The sequence below is a fragment of the Poecilia formosa genome, unplaced genomic scaffold (assembly GCF_000485575.1).
Source record: "Poecilia formosa unplaced genomic scaffold, Poecilia_formosa-5.1.2 Scaffold126, whole genome shotgun sequence".
NCBI lineage: Eukaryota > Metazoa > Chordata > Actinopteri > Cyprinodontiformes > Poeciliidae > Poecilia > Poecilia formosa.
This window is the reverse complement of record NW_006800065.1, coordinates 401,569-426,825: the sequence shown is the minus strand read 5'-3', so window position 1 is coordinate 426,825 and position 25,257 is coordinate 401,569. Positions and strand designations below refer to the sequence as shown.

The 25,257-nt window shown below is 41.3% G+C and overlaps 1 protein-coding gene across 1 annotated transcript in view; it reads left to right on the top strand.

Annotated features, from left to right (window-relative positions):
- Nucleotides 1-1,294: 1,294 nt before the first annotated feature.
- mob2a (MOB kinase activator 2a) overlaps nucleotides 1,295-25,257 on the top strand; it is a 62,765-nt gene continuing 38,802 nt past the window's right edge. Inside the window, exon 1 of the mRNA XM_007561398.2 lies at nucleotides 1,295-1,959. Within this exon, the coding sequence (XP_007561460.1) occupies nucleotides 1,943-1,959 (17 nt within the window). The 5' untranslated portion in view covers nucleotides 1,295-1,942. The remainder of the gene's footprint in view (nucleotides 1,960-25,257) is intronic.

The window sequence follows — 25,257 nt, the reverse complement described above, 5'->3', positions numbered from 1 at the left end:
ATAATGCTAATCAGGGAAACAGCCAAGAGGTCGACTCTAGAGGAGCTGCAGAGATCCACAACTCAGGTGGAAATTTGTTTACAGGATAACAACGACTCATGTATAATGGATTTGGACTGAAAGAGCAAAACATGTTGTTTAAGCAGAGCCCTCTGCCATGAGAGACTCTTTAAAAGAAGAAAGCCATGTTGTTGTTGTTTTTTTTTTACTTTTTTAGTAGTTAAGCATTTTACCCTCTCAGAATGAAATGGACAATAAGATGAGTTTTGCAGCGGCAGTACTGATAGATATTCTCTGATTTCCTTATCCTAACTTTAAAAAAGGAGCAGACGGCCTCTTTCACACCAGCAGCTGGTTAATTCAACATAGAGCTACTTTCAAACTAGATGAGCAGGAGGAGGTAAGAAGAGTCAAGTGTTTCCCCCAAAAAGGGAAATTAGGCAACCAAAAAAAAAAGAAAGGAAGGAGAGGGGGGAAAAATCCTAATGCAAATATCAGCAGCAGTCATTAGAGTAAAGGCAACATCTCAAAGCTTTTACAACATGGACAGTTCACTGTCATAAATTAATGAGCATCAAAGTGATTACCACCAGTTATTTGGCAATGAGATGTCATGGAAGTTGAGGCAAAAAGGGAAAGATTTTTCTTAACATATTAGCCATTTCCCAGTGATCTATGTTGATATTTTTAGAACCAATGGATTGCTTGCTTGTAATCTCACGATTTTGAAAGATAATCTTTGAAAATTTGACCACTAGCAGAAAAGGTCAAAGTTAGACAGGAGGTGAAATACAAATACTGAAAGATTTTATACACACAAAGATCTGTCAGTGGGGGGATTTGGTCAAGTATGATTTTGAACACATTTTATTGCAGCATTTTTTCAAAACACATTTGTTCAAACACATTTTCCAACAATGGGTCCTGAGCTTGCTTTTTGGATATTATGCTGAAAATTGAGCATTCTTTCATGGATCAAACTTGTTTTCTTTGCTAAATAAAACCAAAATAAAACTTTTACCATTATGCAAAGAATCAATTGTGAAAAATGTCAGTGGCAGCATAATGCTGAGGGAATGTTTTTTTTTTTCTTTATCAGATTAAGATATTTATTTCTTTGTTTTTGAAAGGTTGCATAACAGGTTTTTGTTCTGTTGCAGAATAGGCTTTGTTGGGAGAGTAGGCGTGCATGTCTGAAAACCATCACTGCATACATCAACATTTTACAAGCTTTGCAGACATTTAGGCACCAAAGTCTGACTAATTGTAATCTCGTTAAAATGTTGAAGTCGTTGTGATTCCGTACAATAGCCGCGTTTGTATCCTATTTCAAAAATGTGTCCTTTCTCAACTACATCTCCCATTGTATCTGTGGCGGAGCGCAGTTTACGTACATGAGACGGTGGGTCGGCTGTGTGTTTACTTCCGGGCTCAGATTTAGACTTTTATCAGAGAGCAGCAGCTCCAGTGGAGGCTCAGTCTGGCAGCCTGTGCGGTAACCATACAAGGCTTCATGACAGAGGTTACCGGGTTGACAGACAACATCCCGACATTCAAGTCTCGCAGTCGGCGGCACAGCACACTGGACGCGGCTCATCCAGGCGGACACACACCGCTGCTCAGCTCTCCTCCGCTTGCCTTCGCTGCTCTCCCGCTGCCAGCTAACGAGACTGACCCGACCACCGCTTCATGATCCAGGGCTAGCTGCGGATCAAAACAAGGACAATCTCTCAGAGTTTCAGCGACGTTTCGTTTTTGATCAGCCAGGAAGTCCAGCAGCGCGAAGAGACACGGACCCCCGGGGAGAGAGCGACTGGACTCCGGAGCCAGGCGGCAAGGCTAGCCAGGGTGGTGGCTGGATAAACTAGGGAGGTTGTCTCCAGCTCCTGGTGGATTTATTCGCTGCCAGCTAACGTTAGCTCAGCTAGCCCCAAGCAGCACCATGGATTGGTTAATGGGGTGAGTACCGACAGCTGCTAGCTGCGCCGTCTTTCTGATGCAAACACTCGCTTCGGTAGCTGGCACTGCAAAAACCGTGGCTGGGCAGGTGCACTGTGGTGTGAACCGATACATTTTCACTGCAACCTGTCTGTGAGCGGGTAGCATGTTGCCCAGCTTAGCCTTGCCCAATGAGGCTAGCTCAGTAGCAAAGCTGGTACAACCGTCTTATCCCGAAGGGGTTAGCCGAGCTCTGAACACCCTGGAGCGGGCAGCCGGTTGTTTTTGTCTCCGTGGCCTCCAAATTAAGTGGTCGGCATCGCCCAGAGCTGGCAGAAATAATACCGACAAAGTGCTGAATAAAGGGATAATTAAAACGGTAATAGCCTAGCGTTAGCACGCTGTCAGTTGTCATAGCTATGAGCTTTTTAGTTAATTCCCCTATGCAAGGTGCCGCTTGTTAGCAAGGATGGTAACTTACCCAAACTGCAGTATTGTGCAAAAGTCTTGAATCGGCACCTTTCTGTTATTGTTTCTTCTGGAAGTTCTGGTTCTGGCTTGGAAACTGGCTGCTCGTTTCCAGAACAGTACCCGACTATTTTAAAGGATTATTATTTTTAAACTTAACCATGACCTATGACTGAATTACGAACCAGTCTGGGCTAGTGTGAGGCTCTCTCTGTAGGAGCATTTTAAGTAAAGGTGCTGTAATTGTACTGTACTCTTTGCTATATTTTAACATTTCAAGAGTCATGGTTTGGCATCATTGGAAACATGAATTACCAGGCTATTTGGCATTTCATAAAAATAAAAAAAATCCCATAAAACTAACTTCTCTTTTGGTAAGAACAATGCCAGTTTTTACTGGCCACAACTTGCAAAGTAAGGCGTGGTTATATTGTTAACAAAAACATAGTATATTTCTGGTATGTTGACATTATGTTGTGATTGGAAGGTTTTACTATTGCAACCTGTGTTAGCAAATAAAAGGGTTTTATGAGTGGACAGCACAGCCAGGAGTGTCCTCACCAATCAACTGATTAAAGCAAAAAACGACAGCAGAAGACTTCCTCATAATTGTGTTTCCTACTTACTTATTATTTCCAGATTTGAATACATTTGCTTTACAGATTTGAATACATTTGCTTTATTTGCAAACAGAGCATAAAGTAATTCCATATTATATAACTGCAGATAATATTATATAACAATAGCTGAAATCATTTGTATTGTTTTGATTCTCACCGGTTAAACTTAGTAGCAGAGTTCAAGTATTTGTTTCTCAGAGTATTATCTCTTTTTAGTGTTTTACTCTCTGATATTGGCTGGTTAATTAGAGTCACTAGAGTCTCGGTTGGATTCTGCAGGTGACTGCTTCACAGACATGCTGCTCTTTCTCTGAAGCTTGCAGCCAGCTGACTGGTAGTGCACAGCAACATTGTGTGAACGTCCTCCCCTGTATAACTCTATGATGTCAGTCTAGGACTTCCTCTGGTATCTTGTTTAAAAAAAAAAAAATATATATATATATATATATATATATATATTTGGGGCAATGACTTAGTGGAAAGTTTTAGTGGTTTTGAAGCAGGTTTGTAGCTTGAAATCTGCAACTAAGGCCTGGCAAGTTGTTTTACACATATGACAGACAAGTTACTCAATAAACTGAAGCTTTGGTTGCCTTATTAGTTGAATATAAGAGCACAATTTGTTCCAATGTCTTTAATTGAGTCAATAAAAAAAAATCTCAATGTACCATACAGCAGTTTTCATAAACCGAAAACATTTGCATCTCTCAGGTTTTTATCGGGACTTTAATGTATTTGCTTTGTCTTTAATCAAAGTGTGATTGTTTCCCTTCGAGATTGTTCCCTTTTTAAAGTCACTTCTTCCATTCTTCTCTTTTCCACTTCCTTTATTTTTCTTTTAAGCTTACCTGCACCATATGCCGCCATGATCAGGTGGAAAGACAGTCCAGAAAATGATCAAAATAAAGTCCATACAACAAGTCTGGAGAGTCAAAATATGTCCCTTGAAGGAAAACATGAAATATACTTTTATTGTGAATAAAAAAAAAAAAAAAAAAGAAATTTACAGCCACTAATATCTTGAAGTGGGACGTGGATATTGTAGGAATCAGTTGTTGTCAATCAAGTTTTTTGCCTTGATCTTGCAAGTGACGCATAGCTGAAGTTGGTGATGCTGATTTGTAGTTTTATTTTTAGCTCAGGTTTGTCCCAGTCATGAGTTTTGAGTCGGAGCACATGATCCGTGCTGGATAGGGCTGCTTCAGCTTTCCACCTGTGTATAAAGTTCAAAACCCTGGTCACTGCACTCAGGATTAACCTCTGACATTAGTGCAAGTGACAGCGTAACCTCCGACAACGTCTGAATTGACAATAGCCCAGAACCATAAAGGCCTAATACATTTACATAATATATTTGCCATGCAAACTTTTAATGGTCTAGACTGAACGTCTGCTCACATAAGCACAGGAAGGGTTATCTCGGTGTACAGTTCAAGGTGCATTTGAAGCTTCCTGTGTGAGCTTTAATTTCCCCACCACAGATACCCAAGTATGAAACGCGCCGACCTCAAATATCTCTGAGTCTTGTCACGGTAAAGTGTGCAACGGCGTGGTTGTACTCTGTAGCTTGCAGGCTATCAGGTTAGCTGGCTGCAGCCCATTAAAAGTAGATCAGGGCCGAGGAAGGGTGGAGGCCGGTTGTCAGGGGTGTTTCTTCACATTGTGACGGTTTGGCTGAGAGATAACAGCGCAGTCGGTCTAACCTGTAATGAAATACTGCTGTTGCCGGCCATGTCTGCCTGCTTGCAGGTATTTGCAACATTTAAAGCTAAGTTAGATGCTGGACATATGTGTGTAATATGCCAAGACATTCATCTGTCATTCTGTCAAATTCTCCCAAATATTATTCTTTTGGGTGGAACATGAGGATGAGGATTCGGATGACATTCCCCGTGGTGTTTCTGTGCATGCCCTGGTTTTAAAACTCATAAAAAGCTTTCCAGTTTAGTAAAAAAAAAAAGTTAACTCACTATTTTTGTAGATGTGTCTTTTCGTGTTTTTTGTTCCTCATGACACAGTTTTTTTTGTTTTTTTTTTCTGCTTCAGTAATAAAGTTTGGGCGATGATTCGCACCAAGTTGGTCGTTTCTCTCCGTTCTTAATGTAGAAATTGGGTTCTGAAGTTTTGTTCCCTTCCCCCCCCCAAGTGGCATGTTTGTTCACGAAACAGACATTTCTCTCACTGATGTGACAGTTTGATCTTAAGTGAGATGAGAGCAGTGGAGCCCAGTGCCTGCCTTGTTTGTTAGGATTATCATCAGTTTTTGGAGCAGTGTCGTCCTTTTTCTGTGATGCAACAGCCTTGAGAATGTCAGAGTCATTCTTGTGTACCAGTGTAAGCAGGAGGCTTACTGAGAAGTCTGCTTAAACCACAGATTTCGCAAACACACTTGAAAGCAATCATTTTTTTACATGGTTCAAAAAGACACACGCCTCTTTTTTCCCCCCTGACTGTCAGACATTAAATCAAACTAAGCTTTTTTTTTTTTCTGTTCTAGGTCATTTAGGATTACAAAAATAAGCAAAAAATATATATAAAAAAATTCTCCAATGTTTTATTACTAATTTCTAATTTTTTTAAATGTTTGGTCAGATTTAACACCTCAAATGAAGAAGTGATGGTTGCCCATATCTAGAATATTTGCTTTTAGCTCCAGGTTCAGTTTCAGCGTCACACTGTATGCGACGCGTAAATGAGGCGCTGTAAGTTGGAAATGAGCAGGAGTATGTCCGGCGTTTATCACCAACCAAATGAAGGCCATGAATGACTTAACCAAGCGTGTAATCACTCTGGATACAGACCTGCAGTGAAGGACACTTCAACCAACAATGGAGAGAGGAAGTGAAGATGGACAGACCGTAAGAACGATGGAAGGAGGACGGAAGTGAGCGGTAGATGGTTTGGTGAGAAATGTGCAGGTTAATACGATGATGAGGGAGACTGAAAGTGAGATGGATGAGGGGGAAAAAAAAAATCTATTATCTAAAAAAAAAAAAAAAAAATTCACCTTACCTCAACCCCCAGATGGATAGACGGAGAAGGAAAGAATGGAACATTGAGTTATTAATGCTCTTAATGATGGAATGGTTGATTAGAAAGAAAAATGGATTCGGCTGGCCGAGCAGTGGCGGAAAGACAAAGCTCTGAAGGGAAGTAGCAGAAATCTACTAATGTTATTAGTAGAACATTCCTTCTTCTTCTACGAGTGACCCAAATAACAGCTCATCATTAATTTTCTCAAAGCATACGATCAAGTATATACCAGGGTTTGCCCAAATGTGCTGGGATGCCGGGATGCAGTCAGTTATTTTTGTTGTTTCAGCGAGAGCATTATTTTTCCAAAGCCGAATGACCTCATCTGTTTGGTTTGAGTCGGGCAGGATGTTAAATCGCTGGGGAGATGCAGGATGCCTAAATGTGTCTTTTTCTGCTGGGTAAAGTAGGCAGACTTTGACAGATGTTTAATCCCCTCGCTTTTGAGTGATGGGCTGGTAATGCTGAATGAAGAGCAAGAGCCTGCAAAGCTAAGTGGTGTGCTGTCTGACCTGAACAAGACTCGGACCTAATGTACACTTGGCTCACGCCACACCACCTGTGACTCCCGGGAGTATTAGAAAACATAATTTGTTTTGCGACAGGGGAGTAATGCAGGTTAACATCCTAATAAAAGAGGTTTCTGTTCTCTGATTCCTTTTTAATGTCAGACGTCTGGAGAGGCACCAGCATGTCGGTGGCTGATTTCTCATTTCTGGGTTTTCTAAACTTTTGCTCAAGATGAGGGATTTTTGCAAAATGAATGACTCGATGCAGTCCATGAGACTTTCTGAACTCGTAACTGTAGCAGAATATGTCTTTGAGATCAGTTTGTCTTGTAAGCTGAAGGGAGATGAAAATTATGAAGATCAGCTATACAGTTAAACTGAATTAACAAATTCTGACCTCCTGATGTCAATTTTGTCTCACTCAAACCTTTACGAACTCGTAACAATAAAATATATAAAAATAGCATTTGAAATATTTTATCTGCTGAAAGCTTTGCTACGATATGTCCAGCCTGCTGAATGTCTTGCTCTCTCTCGCTTCCTTGCAGCCTGATTAAACTGATTAAAGTCTTAACATTTCAAACACACACAAAAAAAAACACAGTTCTTTTAAATACCTTGCATCAAATCTGTGCTTCCTAGCACTTCACACAATGTGCAAAGCTTCACACAATATACCTAATAAACTCTAACCTGGTAGTTTATTAGGTATGTTGTGTTCACTGAGCAGGAGAAAGACTAGATTTTTGGGGGAGTGTCTGACGAGCGAATGCACGTCAGAATTTAAATTTTTCTGATTTAAATTCTGGCATTTTGGTGCATCTTCTTGGTTTATCTACAAACTTTAGAGCTGACAGCAGCTTGTTTTATGGATCTGTTAAACCTTAAAGCTCTCTAGACGAAAGTTACACCCTAGTCAGAACAAATGCATGGATATTTATGGGTATGTGGGGTTTTAGTGTATTGCATCTGAATACATGTATATAAACTCAGACTTGTTTCAAATTAAGGTATGGAGCAAAATTTCTGTGGCATATGCATTGCACTGATTCTCTCAGATTACTTGCAAACATCCAAAAATTGTCACAGAACAAGCAAAACGACCATATCAGGTGGTGACAAAGACGGGGAATTCACTCAAGACCGATATAGGCTGAACTTCCTCTGCAGCAGGGGAACATCTGACTGTCTGAATTGTTTCTCACCACTGTGACTAAAATACAAAGTAGGAGTATCGTTTTAGTGTCTCGCAGCAGATATTTATCTATGCGATTGTTGTCACTGTGTTTGGGTTGGTGTAAGACGGCGTCGCGTATGCAAACATGGCGCATATCAAATTTTTCTTTCAAAAATTAGCTTTAACTTAAAAAGACGCCGTACTGCAATCATCAGAGCACTTGTCACTCCTGTTTCAGCTCGTCAGGCAATCTCCACGTGTGGTTCAGGACCGAGCCGTGACACACTGTGGTAACGCTTTGTGGGATGGAGACTATCAGTTTCGCTCTGAGTCGAAACGTTGCTGGATTGTTCCAGTTTCATGCATTTTCTCACTTGTTTTGAATGTTTCCCCCTGTCCCCAAGCAACCCCACTCCCTTATTTCCATCTTCTCCATTCACGCAGACAGGCCTGTGAAAACACACTCGCTCTCGCACACACGCACACATTATTACATGCTGTCACTCTTAGCCGAGGTGGCCGTTTCCGCTGCGCACACCTCAGATCCGACGCTGATAATAGGTTCTGACACATGAACAGAGATCTTTTTAAAGCAGTCGCCTGCCCCAGAATAGAAACGAAGCAACACTCAACGCGCTGCTTGGTTTGAGCTAGTTTGACTTTATGGATATTTTTAAGTGCAGCGTGGATTGGCTACACTGTTAACATTTACATCCAATGTACGGAGCTGCTTTTGTCTCTCTGCTCAGTTGAGAGTAATTTAGTGCCAGACACTAAACTTGCTTTACGGTTACACCGCCCGGGGCAGCCGGGCCGGGACTTTTAAGACCATCTTAGCGTAATCACATCTTCAATAACAGCGACGTTGTGTTGTTTTACAGATTTAGAGCGTGGCACTTGTGTTAGCAGCTCAGTGTTATGTGACACACTGGCTTTTTCCAGTGCCAAACACCGAGCTAAATGCCACCACGGTTCACACCACTTGTTTGGCAAAGTGTCACCCTGTGAGGGATGGTGTTATTGTTGCACTGTTTTAAGTTCCCTGTCATTCAGGCTATAGAAGACTTGTCAGTCCTGGAATCCAACATGGTTTGTATGTACGCTATCTGGGTTTATGTTCATGATTTTATTTTGTTACGGAAATGATTAATTTAGGGATGTCCTAAAAATGTACTTCCCTCAGATTCTAATTCCTGTTGTTTTAACATGTGGAATTTGCATTTCCTTTTGTAGCTTGATGCAGTAAACTAATACACTACGTGTCATCAGTAGTACGTCTACATTAGGTGTTTCACTTAACTTACTCACCAGTGATGTTCTGAGAACTACAGTGTCCCGTTCACATTTGGGACATTTTGTCCCAGCATGGCTCTCAGCAGGACAGCCCGAACATGTTTCTCCAACACCGACTCAACCAGGTTGAGAACGTTACCCCGACTTTAATGTTCCTACAGCTTGTTGCAGAGAAGCTGCATAGCTCCATTATGCGTCTGAACATTTCTCAAACCGTCTTTCTCCTGCTGATGACGTTTGAATCTGGAGCAACTTGTCGGAGTTCCAGGCGAACACGACAATATTGCCTGGTTTTAATATAACTTTTTGCTGCTTGTGGCTTTTTTTTTTTTTTTCAACGTGGCTCTAGTCAATCATGTGCTTTTCTTTACTATGTGTAAGAAAATGCCTTTGTAAAAATCAGCCCGGCAGACAATGACTGGCTGATAACAGCTGAATCAAACACGTCACCCGCGACCGCCGCTGGGAGTTTGAGTTAGGAACTTGACCTTTAGGACCTCCCGAGACTAATCAGCAGTGACATTGTTGACCATTTTGTTTTTGCTGGCAGCCTGTGCCATTAAATGCTTCAGTGTTAATTCAGCTGAATTTAGGATTTTGTTTGAAAAATGTTGTAATGCGTCAATTGATCAGCTACTGCTGGGAATCGGACAGCTTTCACTTGAACCTGTTGGTGTAAAATGTTGTTGATTCAAACACAATTTATACAAGAAATTACTTCATACCTCATCAGTGAGCAGATTGGTAGTCCAAAAAAAATTGGAACTTGGTATTGGCCATTCAAAACCTCATTGGTAATCTTAACAAGGTCGTAATGTTGTTTTTTTTTTTGTTTGTTTTCTCTCATTTGGCTGCAAAGGCAAATAAATGTTTTTTTCTTGCCAATAAATAAATTTCCAGTTTATTTGTAATTTTTTTGTGTTCTTGTGTTTGAGTTTCTCTGGTCCAGCCTGTGCAGCCTGGCCCTGTCCGGGGGTTCAAGCATCAGTCCTCAGGCTATTCTACCATGAACTTTGTCCGTGCTGCTCTGGTTTGTTTACTCCCCTGAAACGACATTTTATTCAGGGCCAACCCTTCAACATACTCTCTCCTAGACTCCCTGACTCAGTTTGTGTCTTCCTCTGTCTTTCTCTCCATTTAATTCTCGCCCTCTTTCTCTCTCTCCCCCGTGCCCCCCGTCTCTCTGGAGATGCTGATGTGCAGAGACGTTTGCGTGCGTTGCTGCTGCTCGAGCTGGACGGTTCAGCTGCGCCGGCCCAGGGCAACATCAGTCCTCTATGATAAATGTTTAACAGGGAGCATCACACATACAAGAAGGAGATTTGTGTAAAAAAAAAAAAAAGTGGTACGAGCTTTTTATTACGTTTTTTTTTTCTGTTTCCCTCATTGCATTTTTCAGGAGCAAGATGTTGTTCGTGCTCCTTCTCTGGCACCGTTGTCCTTGTTCGACTTTTTGTTGATTTTAAATGCTGAGCAAAGCAGCAGCGCTAGTTTCATCCTCTTTCTCAGGAACGCGTCCGAGTGAAGCAAGCTTCACTAGAAAAGCTCGGCTGTCGTAGTTCAAAGGTGGCCAGGACTTCAGGTTTCACAGGAATGTGACACCCAGTGGGTAGTTGAACTGGCAACATCCACGACTTGCATCACAGAGAGTGACTGCAATTAGTATATTTAATTTTTGTTGTTCAAATCAAGTGTTTAGATACACTGTAAAATAAAAACAAAAACAAAACAAAAATCGTGTCTGATATTAAATGAAACTGGATTTTTCCTGGTTTGATAGGATAACCAACGGTTTTTTCATTATAATTTCCAGATTAATGAGATTTTCATTAAATTTAAACGGGTCTCTTTTGCCGTTTTTACCTGTATGACTGAGGTCAAACACTTTGAGTAGACCTGTCCTTTAACAAGCTTCTCCCAGTAGTTTGCTGTAACTTTGGACTGGTCCTCCTGAAAGAACTGGTATAGCTGTGCCACCTTTTCAGCTCTAATCACACATTTTACACGGGAGTGAGATTTGACCTTTCCCACTCAGTATAGGTCTGCACAATATTATAAAAACATGCAATTAATGGGTGGTGGTGAATGTCCTGGAAACAATATGAATGAACTACAGTAAGTCTATGGTGTTACTGTCTCTGAACCTTGGTTTTATTGCAGTCACAGACACCAAATAGTGTTTAGGATTGCTGTAATAAAATTATCTTTATAGCAATCCAAGCAATTGTTATCAGTATTTTTATTTTTTTTCATGACCAACAAGTAGACGATTTGATTTTAGTGTGCACGCAATATTCTGAGTTTGAGCAACAACAAAAACAATCTCTAAACCTCCTCTTTCAAATGTTTTTACTTAGCAAAACGATTTTGGTGATTTTGACGTAAAGCTTTGACATCATGCTAGTGAAAAAAGACTTGGTTATGTGTAGGTTTAGATACAGTGTAAATATACAGTTGCTTACAAAGATGAGCAAACACCCTGTTGTCCTGTCTTGAACCAGCTGATGTCAAAATAAAGTCTGAATGACTGAGTTCTGGAGTCACTAAGAGGCATCACTGAAGCTTAAAGACACAATCTTGCATCATCGTGTGTGTTCTTTAGACATCAGCATGCACCATTGAGAAATAAAGGGTCTTTTCAATGCTTTTTTGAGCAGGCAAATCGCCTGGATACAAGAACTCACACACACACACACACACACCGGTTCTCCTCAGTGAATACTGCTGTGTGCTCCTGCTTTCCTCCAACGGTGCCACACCTTCCTTCCGCTGAGGCAGGAACAGGGAGACGCTCAGGAGCAAATCTGATACCAGAATGACTCGGCAGTTTGCCTTTCACTGAATATGCATAAGTGGATAAGTGAGGAATCCAAATGGATGCATTAAGCGCTTTTATGAGCAATTGATATGGAGACAGTTACTAGGTGTGCTGCTTTTATCCCCTTTTTCTTTGACAGTTTAGTTGAGTGGAGAGGAAACATGAAATAACTTCCCAGCAGTGTAAGCTATGAGAGTATGATGCAACCGAGAACACCGTGGAATGAAGGATGAAATAAAGCTCTGCGCACGGATCTGCTTGTGCTTGTTGTGCTGCCCTAGCTACGGTTTATGAGTCTTGACCTGCTCGGAAGCTTGAACAAGCTGCTGTATGTTTTCTGATGACATCACATCGCTAACTTTTTGCCAGCAACCATTAAGATGGAGGTTGTGGCAACATGCGAGGCACAGATTGGACGTCTTCTGAATCTAAACGACCAACATGTAAATGAGTTATTCGAAACTGTTGTTTTCTTTAGTTGCGAGACCCCTCAGATGCTCTGTCGCTTGGCGGTAATCTGGCTAGCTCCTGGTGATCTTGCGATTGTGCTCGTCTATGTGCGTTTCCACTGCACTTGGCAGGAGAACAGCAACATGCTGCGGCTGTGTTTACTCGTTCGTAACGCTCCGGGCAGCCTTGCCCGCCCAGCACACACAACCGGCGCTGCCAACAAACGGGGGAAGCAAAAGAAAAAGTCGACAGAGGAACGGTCATGACTAATCAACTCCTCTTTTCGCCCTAACTCCTTAAATTGGTTCAATTGGATCGTTTTCCCTCTTAAACACACAGTTCAGTTTGAGGCCAGTCTTAAAGAAGCATGATCAGATGCTACAGGCCTCATATCCGCCCCGGTTTCAACCAAGTGTTGTACTGGGTCGCCGCTGCTGGCTAGAACTGTCCCAGGAACAAGCCGAGCTCGCCTGCAGCAGGATTTAACTATGCTGTTTCTGTCCACAAACACGATGTCTCCTGCAGATAATGGTTTTATGACACTTTCCAACCAATTTATAATCTTTCCCATAAGAAAGGTTGTATATGACCAGTATTTTTTTTTTTTTTTTTTTTGTTAATGTCTGCATAAGATTGGCATTGACTTGAGTTTTCTAACATAAAACCGCTGAGTAGTTAATATTGAGTAATGTTTGCGAAAATTTTAGGTGACTGTGTTGCTCCGTTTTCGTGTGATGTAAAATAGTGATACTGTGCCAGTCCAGGCCTGCTTTACTGCTTCAGTACCTGAACAACCCGTTACATGTGTTGGAACATTGACTTCTGCACTATAGAACAAAATCCTGAGGGAGAAGGTGGAGCCTCCAGTTCAGGATATTAAGCTCAAAACACTCGGGCTATTTGGCAGGACAATGATGCACAGCAGCAAGCCTTCGTCTATCCAAACTGAAAAACATGCTAAAAGAAGGCTTTGAAGTGTCCTAGTTAAAGACTGGACTGAAATCCAGTTGAGATGCTGTGGTTAAAATTCTTTCGCATTGATGTGAAAGGTTGATTTCTATCCATCACAAGCAAATGCTGGCGCAAACAACTACGAGGTTTACAGTTTTTACAAAGGTCAGTGTGGAGAGCTTCTTTTATTGTAATAAATTAAATCATTATCTGGGAACTGCGTTTCATATTTATTAGGTCACCCTTGAGGCTCAAATTTGAAAGAAAAAAACAATCTTTAAGGGTGAAGCTATACTGTACACGGTACTGTATCTATGGTTTTGTTGGAATATACTTCTCACTGCTGTAGGAGGGGAATCTTTCCATTTTAACCAGTCTGTATCAACTTGTATTAGCAAAAAAAATGTGGATATTATTACAAAAACAGCAGGTTTTGTGTGTGTTCCCTGGAGAACAGAACATCAACCCTTACTTCAAACAGCTCCCAGCATTTCTAAATCAAATATGTCCCCTTGCAGACAGAGATTGAAAGCTTGAAAGGGTAAAACAGAACAACCGTGCTACAGTACACTCAGCTTCCTGTTATTTACTGAGGTCTAACCCCGTTTAAAACTAGCACTGAAAGAGCAAGCGTCTGTAGAGTTTTTCTATTTCTTCTGAATGCATTTTAAACCCTCATCCAATATTGAAAATGACATAACTAAGTCTTTTTCACTCAGTAGCAGCTTCCACACTGAAGAGGGTTGTTGTTGTTGTTGCTATACCTTAATATGTAATTCTTCTTCTTATTTTTTTTTGTTTGTTTGCTTGTTTGTTTCTGTGTAGTTTATGGGTCAGAGCCTGCGGACCTGAGATTGCGGTCACCTGATAAGTTTGCAGCGAACTTCAAACTTTAAAGATTTCCATATCTATAAAATGCAGCAAAGCATGTTGAGCTGTTGACAGCCAGCAAACCAAAGGAACTGACATCATGCTGTAACTTCCTTGACCTGATCTAAAAATGAAGCGTTGTGAAATGTAGAAAAAGAAAACTGAGAGAGGGAGTGTTGTAAAGCAACAATGAAGAGGTTCAGAGGAGGAGAGGGCAGCTGATAAAGGAGGAGGAGTGCCTGAAAGAGAGAAATTATATTTGAGTAGCGACAGTAGGTAGAGATATTGAGATAAATGGGGGGGGGAACCGACGTAGGTCAGCCGGCTAGATTAGAAGCAGCGGGGGCTCGGGCGAACATACAGAGAGAAATTTAACCTGAAGAGACGTCTAAGAAAGGAATTAAGGAGCAAAATTGTACTTTTATCATGATGATTCACTTGTTTCTAAAAGACATAAAGAAGAAAGTCCTCTTATCATCAGCATATCTTAAGTTATTTTGCAGGAAGAAGTGACTACTTCAGTTCAAGTTTTTTTTTTTTTTTTTTTTGCTTGTTTCCTCCACTGATGTGCGAGCTGAGCAGTGACTGAATCTGTGCAGAGCCGGTGGGCTACTGGCGTTTGTGCAAGCCAGCTCCGTTTGTCCTTGGTGGCTGAGGCTAGGCTGCTAGCCTGGTCTGAACTATAATTGGATTAGAGATTTCTATGTTGCATGAGGAAAGGCAAGCCCAATCCTCACATACTCTTTAAAAGCACACATGCCTCGGGGAGCCAAGTTCATCTCGGTACTTCCTCCTCTACTCCTCCATTCCCTTGCAATAATCTCTCACTTTCTCTCTTCATCTTCCTGTTTTTGGTCTATTTTTATACAACAGTGCACCCCCTTCCACTTAGCAGACTTTGCAAGTGTGACATTATGCAGATTAGCTTGTTTTTAATTGCATGAGTGGGTCAATGTTGGTGAACATGATGGGTGTATGCAGCTCATTTATGAGCTGTGGACACCCGGCCTTAGTGGGATTACAGTGGAGCTCCTTGCTGAGAGTACAGGAGAGGAAAAAGGAAGAATAAAACCTTGGCATGAGCATCATGGGAAGCAGCCCCACTTGGAGAAAGAAATTTAAGCTGCTCTTGAGCTTTTTTAAGAGTTCACTTCCCGTTAGGCAGCTTTAGCAGGAAATTGAAGGTAATGTGATGGGCGGTGTTCGTCCTGCACAGCTCCTAATTGCTTTTTTTTTTACATTCAGCTAAATGTTCTTTGTAGAAAAAGTCTGTTTTGCTACTAAGTTATAGATTTACAGGTGTATCAACTGTGGTATAACCACTGTTCGATTTCCTTTATCAAAATACACAGTGGGGTGTATCTTGATAGATGTTTGATTTTCTGTCTTTCTGTTAGCGTTTTTGAGAAAATGTTCAATTCAATTGTACGAATGGCAGAATAATGCAGCACTGCCCCTCCCCAACCTGTTGCTGCACACCACCGGTCATCTGGCCAAAGAGTGTTACTACACCTTTCCTTTTTGCTGTTTTTCTTTTTTTTTTGTGGAAAACATTTTTGTCATGGCTATAGCATTTTTGGAATCGGATACAAGATAAAATGCTGGACTGTTCAGACTTTCCTCCAGCTGCTACTAAATTCTGCGTATTTATCCTATGTATCTAAATAACAATGTTACCAAGCGCATTCTTCTTAGACATAATAATCAAGATATTTGTTTTTAATGTAAAATATGATCATTTTTCAGAGGCTTTTGTTTACAGAACATGAAACTATGAGAATCTCGGTTCGTTCCTGCAAATACATTAGCGGTAAGCCTGCCAGGAAAAGTTTAGCAACCTATAAACCGAAAAAGAAAATTTCCCTTTTCCGATTGGTTCTGCCTCTTATTATCATGTCAGTGTTGATTGCAACATTCCTGTGGTCGTTGGGAGAAACCAAACAGCAAAGAGGCCATCAGCGAGACGGTGACAGGCCAGAACCAGCAGCCATATGCCTCATATGTGTTTGTTGACGACTACTACTGCACGGCTCTGATCTGCCCATATGGCCTGTACGTCTCTCCTCGGCAGCATGTGGGCAGAGATAGAGAGCGAGGGTGGGCGTTGCTCCGATGTGGGCTGATCTCGAAACGAATTCACACAGCGCCGTTGATGCGAAACATTCAGATCCACAAACCGCCCATGTAATTAGCCAAACCTGCTCCACCTATCGGCAGAGAAAATGATTACACTTCCAGATTTATTTGGCATTGATTAATTTCGGCCTTGGCAGGTATCACTTAGTTTTGGACGGGATTCAACGCGTGTGGAAATGACTGCGTGAGGTTGCGCGATAGTTGGAAGCGTTCTATACGTGTAGGAAAGGATGCGGAGGAGGAAGAGAAGGGAGGAGTTTGACTTGGAATGAAGGCAAAGGAGAGAGAGAAGACAGAAGGAGATGGCGTGCAGGGTCGTCTGGTTTCCGCTGCCGGGTCAAGGTCACGGTGTGGGAGCTTCCGAGCGGGCCTCCCAGGAGCGAGGCCGAGGAGTTCAGGGCTGGACACAAAAAAACATGACATGACAAGATTCACAGAGGAGTGTTTGACCCCTGTAAGGCCTCTGATGTCGCCCTGAGGAAATGTGTGTTTCAACACAGATAAGTCTGATCAAGTAACAGCTCACAGCACACCCGCCGATGGAACTACAGTGTCTTGCACAATTATTCGAACCCTTGAACTTTTTTTCTACTTAGTTTTCAGATTTTGTCACGTTTCAACCACAGACTAGATTTTATGCAATAGTTCCACACAAGGCTGTGCATAACTGATGAGCTAAATTGTGTCCAGTCCCTTTGAGCATCTGGTTTATTGAACCACTTTTCCCGGAAATTAAGCTTTGCAAACGCCACGAATGTTTTTCTGTCTATAGTTCTTCTTTCTACGCTTCCATAGAGGCCACCAAAAGAAATAACACAAAACCTCTGAAGACTTGAGCGCAACTTACTACTTCTCGAATCGTCAACAAAAATGCAGTGGCATCAGATTTTCGCAGTTGTAGGATTTCTTTTGTCTTTGACAAACACTACAAGCCATCTCCCTTTGTATTTACCCAGAATACCTTGCGCTTTAGTCTGCTTCTTGCTTTTGGAATGGTTTCCGGTCCGCTTGACATTCACACGGGCCTTCAAACCGCACCAGAGTTCACTTCAATCGAACTGAGATGTTGGTTTCTAAGTGGACCAGAGTTTGATTCCACATTCACACCTCCCCTAAAAGAACCAAACTTTCTAGACAAACAAATTGGAGTTTGATTAAAGTGGACTGCACTGGTATGAATGCATCCTAAGAAATATTTAAGAACAGCTACATTTATTAGCCTTTTCTGCTAATTAGTAGCTCTGGATTTGGGGATGATTACAAATACATTTCATACTTTTCAGGTGCAAATGTGTTAAAAAAAATTTTAATAAATAGAAAACATGCCTCACTTTCTTTCTCTTCAACAATTGCATTCTTTTCTTGATATATCTCAAAACAAATCCAACAAAATATGTTAAAGTTTGTGTTTTGTAAAGTGCTGTTGTGAGTATGTTCAAGGGTTTGAATAATTTGTGAGGCACCGAGCTGCATTACAATCAAACTGCCTGCACGGACAGCGCTACCAGACATGGTGTCAAAATCCTTTTCTTTGTTTCAGAGTTGGAAACCCGTTTAATGTGACCTTTCTTAGGAGCTTTAATCACCAGCGGCCTCTGAGCTGGGCGACACGTGACAACTGCTAACACTGATCCAACACTCTGAGCAAACGAAGAAAGATTTACAAGCTCGCCAGCCTAACAACGACTGGCTGTGAACACGGGGTATTATGAGGAGTTTGGGCGTATTGAGGGAGGTGGAGTGGGAGGGTGTTGATTGGCAGCACACTTTTTCAGCCTTTAATCCGGGAGACCTCAAAATTTACCAGATTTCTTCAGAAGTAGTGAACCCTAATTATTAACGCTATTTTACTTGGTTAAAATAATTGTATATAAACCGTCACATATTGTGACTGAAGTTTTACCAGAAACTTGCTATTCCTGTTGTAGCCCCCTTTTTTTGTTTTTAGTTTAACATTTTTTTTACAGCGTCGGTGCTGTAAAAACTGTTTTACTTTCATTTAAATGAAGCCTGATATGGGTTGAGATGGCAAATTCAAAACAAGTCTTGGTGAATTAGCCTTAGTGTCTGCTCCGCCATCCTTTTATCAGCTCCCGTTTTCATTTTCCTCGTGCTGTCGGAACCTCCCAACTTGGTCCCAGCGGTCCGTTCTCCATGTTCTGCAGCAGCCGCGCACTGCGAGCCGGAGCTCACAGAGTCGTATATCACGGGGAGTGTACCGAGCAGAACAGACTTCCATAGATTAGAGGTGATAGAGGAGTGTGTTGCTGATTTATTACCGGCTGTTAGCTGGTTAAATGAGGCTAAATGATCCAACTAGCTCAGGGAGGCGAGATGGAAGCGATTAGCCTACATAAAGGGCGACGGAGGGAGAGAGGATCTTTTGAAGCCAGTCGGTGACTCCTGACCTCCTGTCATTTAGCCTTTTCTTTATGTTCTTCCTCTTGGACCTTTTCTGCTGCTCTTCATCTTCAGCACTGGAGTTGTCTCCTGTAAGCTCTGTGAAGCAAAGCCGTCTGTTTGTGTGGCTGTTGTCGAGAATTGCAAGGCGGTATTTTTTGTTTCGGTTGAATGTTGTGCTCATGGTTTTCACTGTTTAATTTATTAGAATGAAATGAACAAATTAACTTGGAAAAGCAATTTTTCAAATATACAGAAAGAAAAAAAAATTGCTTAGTAGCATTTTGTACACCTGATTGTCTTTGAAAACTGAAAAATTAGTGATGTTTTGATGAAAGTAATATGTCCATAGCATTTTATTTAATGCAAATATACATTATTGGTGAAGTAGGTAGTAAGGACACAGTCCTTGTAAGCATAACAGACTCTCTATTATGCTTTCATTCAGACATTTTGTGTTTTATTAAAATCATCACATTTTATTGTAATTCTACTGGTGAGTTAATTTGGAAAATATAGTTGGCGTTTTATCTTCAAAGCCTGAATTAGGATAAACATGGCTCCCCACTCGTCACATTTCCTCAGATGCACTGAGTCACTGAGAACTTCCTCCCTGCACCTCAGAAGCTTGAAATGGACAGGTAGAACCAATGAGGCCACGTGTGTCATATCCGCTCTGTAAGCGTTTTCATTTGTCAGCTTTTGTGTCATGTGTCTGTTTGCACGCTTGTTTTATGTGTGTGTGTGTGTGTGTGAGAGAGATAGAAAAAGAGAGGGAGGAGACGCACGTTCCCCACATCCGTTTCCTCTCTGAGAGGAACAGGAGGTCAGGAGTTTGGTCCACCCTTCTGGGTTACAGAAGTACAGTATGCACAGAGGGTACCGCTTTCAAACCAGTTAGGCATTTTTAGTGGAGATGTATTGGAGATTAGTCTTTATGCTCCCATTTTGTCATGCTACAGTCATAAGCTTCGATGTCATTTATTGGAATTTTATGTGACGAACATATGAAAAGCATGTTTTATGTCTTCCTAAAGATGCTGATAGGAGTTAGAGGGATGAGTACATATTCGTGGCACAATTCATTTTACATTTTTGGTTATAAAGAAAATGTTTTGTTGAAAATGTTTTGTTTTCCTTTCACTTCATAATGATCTTTTGTTGATCTTTCGCTTAAATTCCCACTTAAATGCATTAAAGTTTATGGATGCGGTGTGACAAAATGTGACAAAGTTACCATGGACTATTTTTGCAAGGCAGTGCCTCTCTGGGCAGCATGACATTGGAGAAATATCATCTTCTAACAGGAAGCTGGTATTTATCTTACTTAAAGTATTACTCTGCATTTCCCCGCGTCTGTCCTGCTCTGTTTACGTCTCCTCTAGCCTCTTCCTGAATGAGGTTTTGTCTACCAGAGCGTCTCCATCTACACCTGTGTCGGTGTTTGAATGAGCCCTCGTTTTCTGACTGACTGTGCGTGGTAATGCTCCTTGTCCTCCAAACGGTCCCTGGTGCACTTTACTGTTTTCTCGTCGTCTCATTGTTCTGGCCTGGGAGTCTGCAGCAGGAGCTCACAGGAAGCAGTTACTTGTTGTGCTGAAAGGAAAACAAACAGCGTGATGTACAAATGGAGGAAGTGCTGCTTTCCGCATGCAGACTTCAGCTTGGCGCCTGTCATTCTGAAGTCTAAAGGCAGCAACGTGAGCGTGTCCTGAACCGCACGTGTCCTCTTTCAGTCTCGCTCGGTGAACTATCCTTCTCTGTCCGTGATGATCATCCTCTAGCTGTGAAGCTTCACTTCTGGATCCAAGCAGAAAAGAAGAAGGCATTGACTATTTTTGAGGAATCTGAAAGCTAACAGAGCTTTTCTATTTTCTTCTAACTTGTATAGAAGGAGCTAGTAGCAAGTCAATGACAAGCATGAATTCTTCTTTGAGTTACGTAGATTTTAAGATTAACATGCTATATTAAGTACCTACTCCATTTAACACCTAGAGTATGTGTAGTTGTGGATAAATCTGGTAAAATACCAGGAATCTTCCCAGAACTCTGGATTGCACCAAATATCCAACTACAAAGTGCAATTTATTTACTGTGACTGCACAGCAGCAACACCATAGTTGGAGTTTGACCAATGCAGGTTTTCCTATTATTTCATTTTGCCTTAAATTTGAAATTGGACTCTCCTGCTTTAGTTCTGTTGACACAATGATAAACCGAATGAAATGATGAGCCTGTTGTACAAATATATCAACACTTAGGACCGTTTTCAGGTTGTCTGCACATCCTTAAAATGTCTTAAATTCCTGTTTTTAAAATGAATGCCTTGAAATGTCTTAAGTTGGGCTCAAATACATTAATCACAGGTCTTAGATTTTGTCGTGGCAGGAATATTTAGGCTTGCATATTCTATTTAGTTTCTTTTTTTCTTGCAGGTCTTTTTTCTGTTATGCAAAACATTGAGTCATACGCAGACATCTTCAGTGATCCAAGGCAGTTGAAACTACCGGTAACTGGTAAAACAAAGCTAGCTAACGTTTTTACAACCATCATGAGTAAGTGCAAATTTATCGCCAGTTGGCTGGACAATGTTCGTCTTAGTCACTCACCCACTTTTGCCAAATCGATGCAATTTATTTCATTGCGATTTTCTTTTGTACATTTCTGTTGTGATACAAGTCTTAAATGTAATTCATAATGGTCTTAAAAAGTCTTAAATTTGAATTGGCGAAACTTGCAGAAACCCTAATTTTTATGAATGAATGAGTTTTACAAGTTTTAGTAAAAAATTGCATAATGTCAAAGCATTGATTTATTTTTATTTTTTTTCCTTTTTAGCAACCCCCAACTATAATCTACACTAACAGTTGCTGGGCTTTCCCACTCTCTTAATTCTACCTTGAAAGGTCAGATTGTGGAAATTTCCATCCAAGTGTGACTCAATCAGGCAGGCTTCTGTTTGGGTGTCTGTTTGGAGGCGTCGACATACGAAAAAAAAATTATTGCGTGAATAATTGAGTAAAATTAGACCAAGCAAATTCTTGGACAGAGACGTTTTGCATCTCAAAAACCACAAGTGAATACACAGGGTACATGCTGATCGTTTCCACTTTGAAATAAATATCATCAAACAGCGGAAGAGCACACTGCTGCTTTTAGAAATTATTCATATGTACACACATGACATGAGATTACAGTACTGATAGCCATCTAGAAGCAGAGTGTTTTGAGTTGTAGCAGTCATTAGGGCATATCTGCACTGAGATGGCAGCGAGAAGCCATGGGTGTGAACGCAGAGCTAAATATTTGCTGGCTATGGAGCAAAGCAACTGAAGGCAGAAACTAGAATGTTCCGTTTTTACAGCAAACACTTACTGTGACATCTTCACACTCTCAAGTGTCAAGATATCAGCACATTTATTTCTTCTTTTCTCATATTTAGGTCTGTGAGATTTAAAACTTGCATGTGACATCAGATTCTAGTGGAAATGAAGGGTAATTCCTGAAACGGGGCAAACAGTGTTTGGTTGCTTGACATGTAGAAACATGTGAAGCACGTCGAGATTCTCGTAGACGGGTCAATTTCAACAGACTCGCCAGGCTTCCTTTTAAACATTCTTGTGTGCTTTTATGTCTTTTTGACTCCTGTATTACAAGCAGCCATATTTCATGACCAGCAAACACCCAAAGAATTATGCAGAAATGGTATGAATGTGTCTTATTACCGCTAGAGGGCAGCACATCTACATCTCCACACTCTCCATGGTAAGTGAGGTTTGCATTTCTTGGGAGGGGACAAAAGTTGATCAGCTTTTACCAGGGGCAACTCTACTGCTCTAATTGGGCTTGTGCTCTCTGCTTTCTGCTTAGGAGAGTCCCAAGACGATAGAAAGCGATTTATAAGAGGGTTAAGAAAGGATAGGTCACTGATTGCAGGGGAAATGCAGATATGGAAAGATAAAGAAATGACCGGAACGGAAGGGAGAGAACCACTGGGCATGAAATCAGATCTGGGTGTTGCATAATCATGGCTCGCAGCCTTTCCCAGCATTCACTGGGCTCTGTCGGCTCTGGTATCACATGACCGAATCAAGCTGCTGCAGTATTAAACCAGCAACACCAGTCTACCACCAGCCTGAGGCGGACAGATCAATGAGTTCGTTCTTCTTTGTGCCGGTTCCGTTCCTTTGCACGGCACTCAAAAGTAACTCCTTTTTTTTTATACTTGGTGAAATATTTGTTTATCCCATTATCATCATCTTAAGAATTTTCCCCAACCTCAAACCTCTGCATTACTCATGTTAGTGTTTTTTTTCTTTCTACATACCAGTAACTCTGTCTGTGAGGGTTTGTCGTTCAGCCTCATCTCTTTCATCCTTTTTAATGCAATGATCTGTCCTCACCCTATAATTTCAGACTTCATCACCAGTGCTGAGTCTTTGTTTACATGCCGGCAGTAGCAGACCGCATGCCAGTCAAGAAGACGTCGGCGATGGCCAACGCGTCTGCCTTTTGTGTCCTTTTGCAAATGAAACGAAACATTTTGTTAAAAAAGCATAAAATGCCTTTAGCAATTACTTCCTGCCCTCTAACCACAGCAGAATCAAATGCATTTTTCCTAAACAACAGCAGGTGGCGCCATAGTCTCATCATCCTCAGCATAAGCACTTCACATTGCATCATAGGGGTTGTAAAACTGCAGTCAGGATTACGTTCACTGTCGCATCATTAATATTTTAGCAGGTTCTAAATAGTTATAATGGCCAGTAAACATTTTATTAGGCTGCAGAAGTAGAATATAAACTCCCTCCAGGACATTTCAGTGCAGCTACTTTACTTTGATGTACTTAACGGTTTAGAAAATGTGTGCGAAGATGACTTATCTGTTCAAATTATTTTCTAAAGACAGTACTTAAACCCATACAGCTCTAAGCCCGTCAGTGAAAGGTTTATTTTGCTCATTTAATTCAAAAATGTCAATTCAAAGCACATTCTTTTGATACCTTACAGCTAATGGAAAAACCAAAATTCGATTTATTTGAGAATTAAGTTACGTAAGACCAATAAAAAATGTTTCTATCACATAATTGTTGGCCTACTGGAACGTATGTTTATGTACTGCACAGTTTTTGAAATCGGTCCCTGGTCAGGGCTCCTTTTGCATTCCTTCACCCTGTGAAATGGAGCAATCTATTTGACAATGTTTCCAGTTTGTTTAGCTGCATATTGCAACAAACATATTTTGATTGCAGGACCTGAAGCGTGACTCCGACACCAGCGTGATTTTTCCTGGTGGGTGCATAAATGTCAGTGATGATATCTGTGTACATAGGGTTCACGTTGGCTTGGTCTCCACGTTCTGAAGATGCCGTAAGAAGTGATAAATTCATGGGCTGGGTTACATTTCATTTCCGCTGTCAGGTGGCATTTCAATTAAAACTGAACCTTTCTAGATCTTGAAAGATAATGCTCACCGAGATTCTGCAGGCCTAATATTTTACCTTTTTTTTTTTTTTTTTTTTGCCTTTTTGGAGCCATTCATGGAGCTCCAGGATACCAGCATGGCTATTTCAGTTTTGTGGTGCAGCCCAAAGCGAGCTGTGAAGAATGGACGCTCTGTTTGAACTGCATTACTGTGGTGTCCTCTGTTTACTGTATATGTTGTGCTTAATGTAGCAGGCTGACGCATACAGACTGCCCGTCTCCTGGCGTCTCTCCACCTGGGCGTATATACGAGTCTTTTTATGCTGCACCTCTTGGTTTGGCCCCATCTTAGCTGTGCTCTGTGAATTTGCTTGTTTGTGTGAGCTTATTAGGACTGGACCCAGGTCTTGGCAGCAAAAAGCTAATATACATTAAACAGCATAATTTACACATGCTGCTGGTTTCATGAGGTGGTTCTTTTTTTTGTTTGTTTTGTTTTTGTTTTTTGTTTTTTTGGCAGTCACAGCAGGGCAGCGTCGGCATCGCCGCTGTTTTACGCAGGAGAACTTGGCACTTGCTGCGGTTTGAGCTCTCCAAAGCTGGCCTCTCATCATGCATGCGCTCTAGCTGCCGGAGCCTCACTATAGGCTGCGTTTGTGCACTGCGGTCCAGCTTTTTGGCTCTCAATGTATTCCTGGAAAGCCTGAGGTGGAGCGGAGGGAACAGGACTGTTTCTCAGCCACACCGCAGCCAACAATGACCGCGTTCTGGAAGCTTCTCTGCCGTTCAGAGCAAATCAAAGATGGAAGCTCAGTCAGTGCACACTTTATTTCATTCTCTGCATTCATACATTCTTATTCTTCTAGTCTGGATAAATAGACAAATTAATTGTTGAGAGTTTAAGTTTAAATCTGAAACGTGGTTGTGATTTGTACCCCACCTTTCTTGAATTTGTTGTCTCTTTCAGCCTTATGGATCTAGAGTCTGATTTTGCAAAGTAGTTCAAGCTCAGCCTAATTAGACATATAAAGTCTTCATCAGTCTTCAAATCTTGCCATGAACTTTGACAAATTGTCAAAATTTGTCAAAGCATTCCCTCAGCATGATGTAACCACCACCATGTTTTAACAGTGGAATTGGTGGGGTGGTGGGGGGGTTCTGGTTAATGTC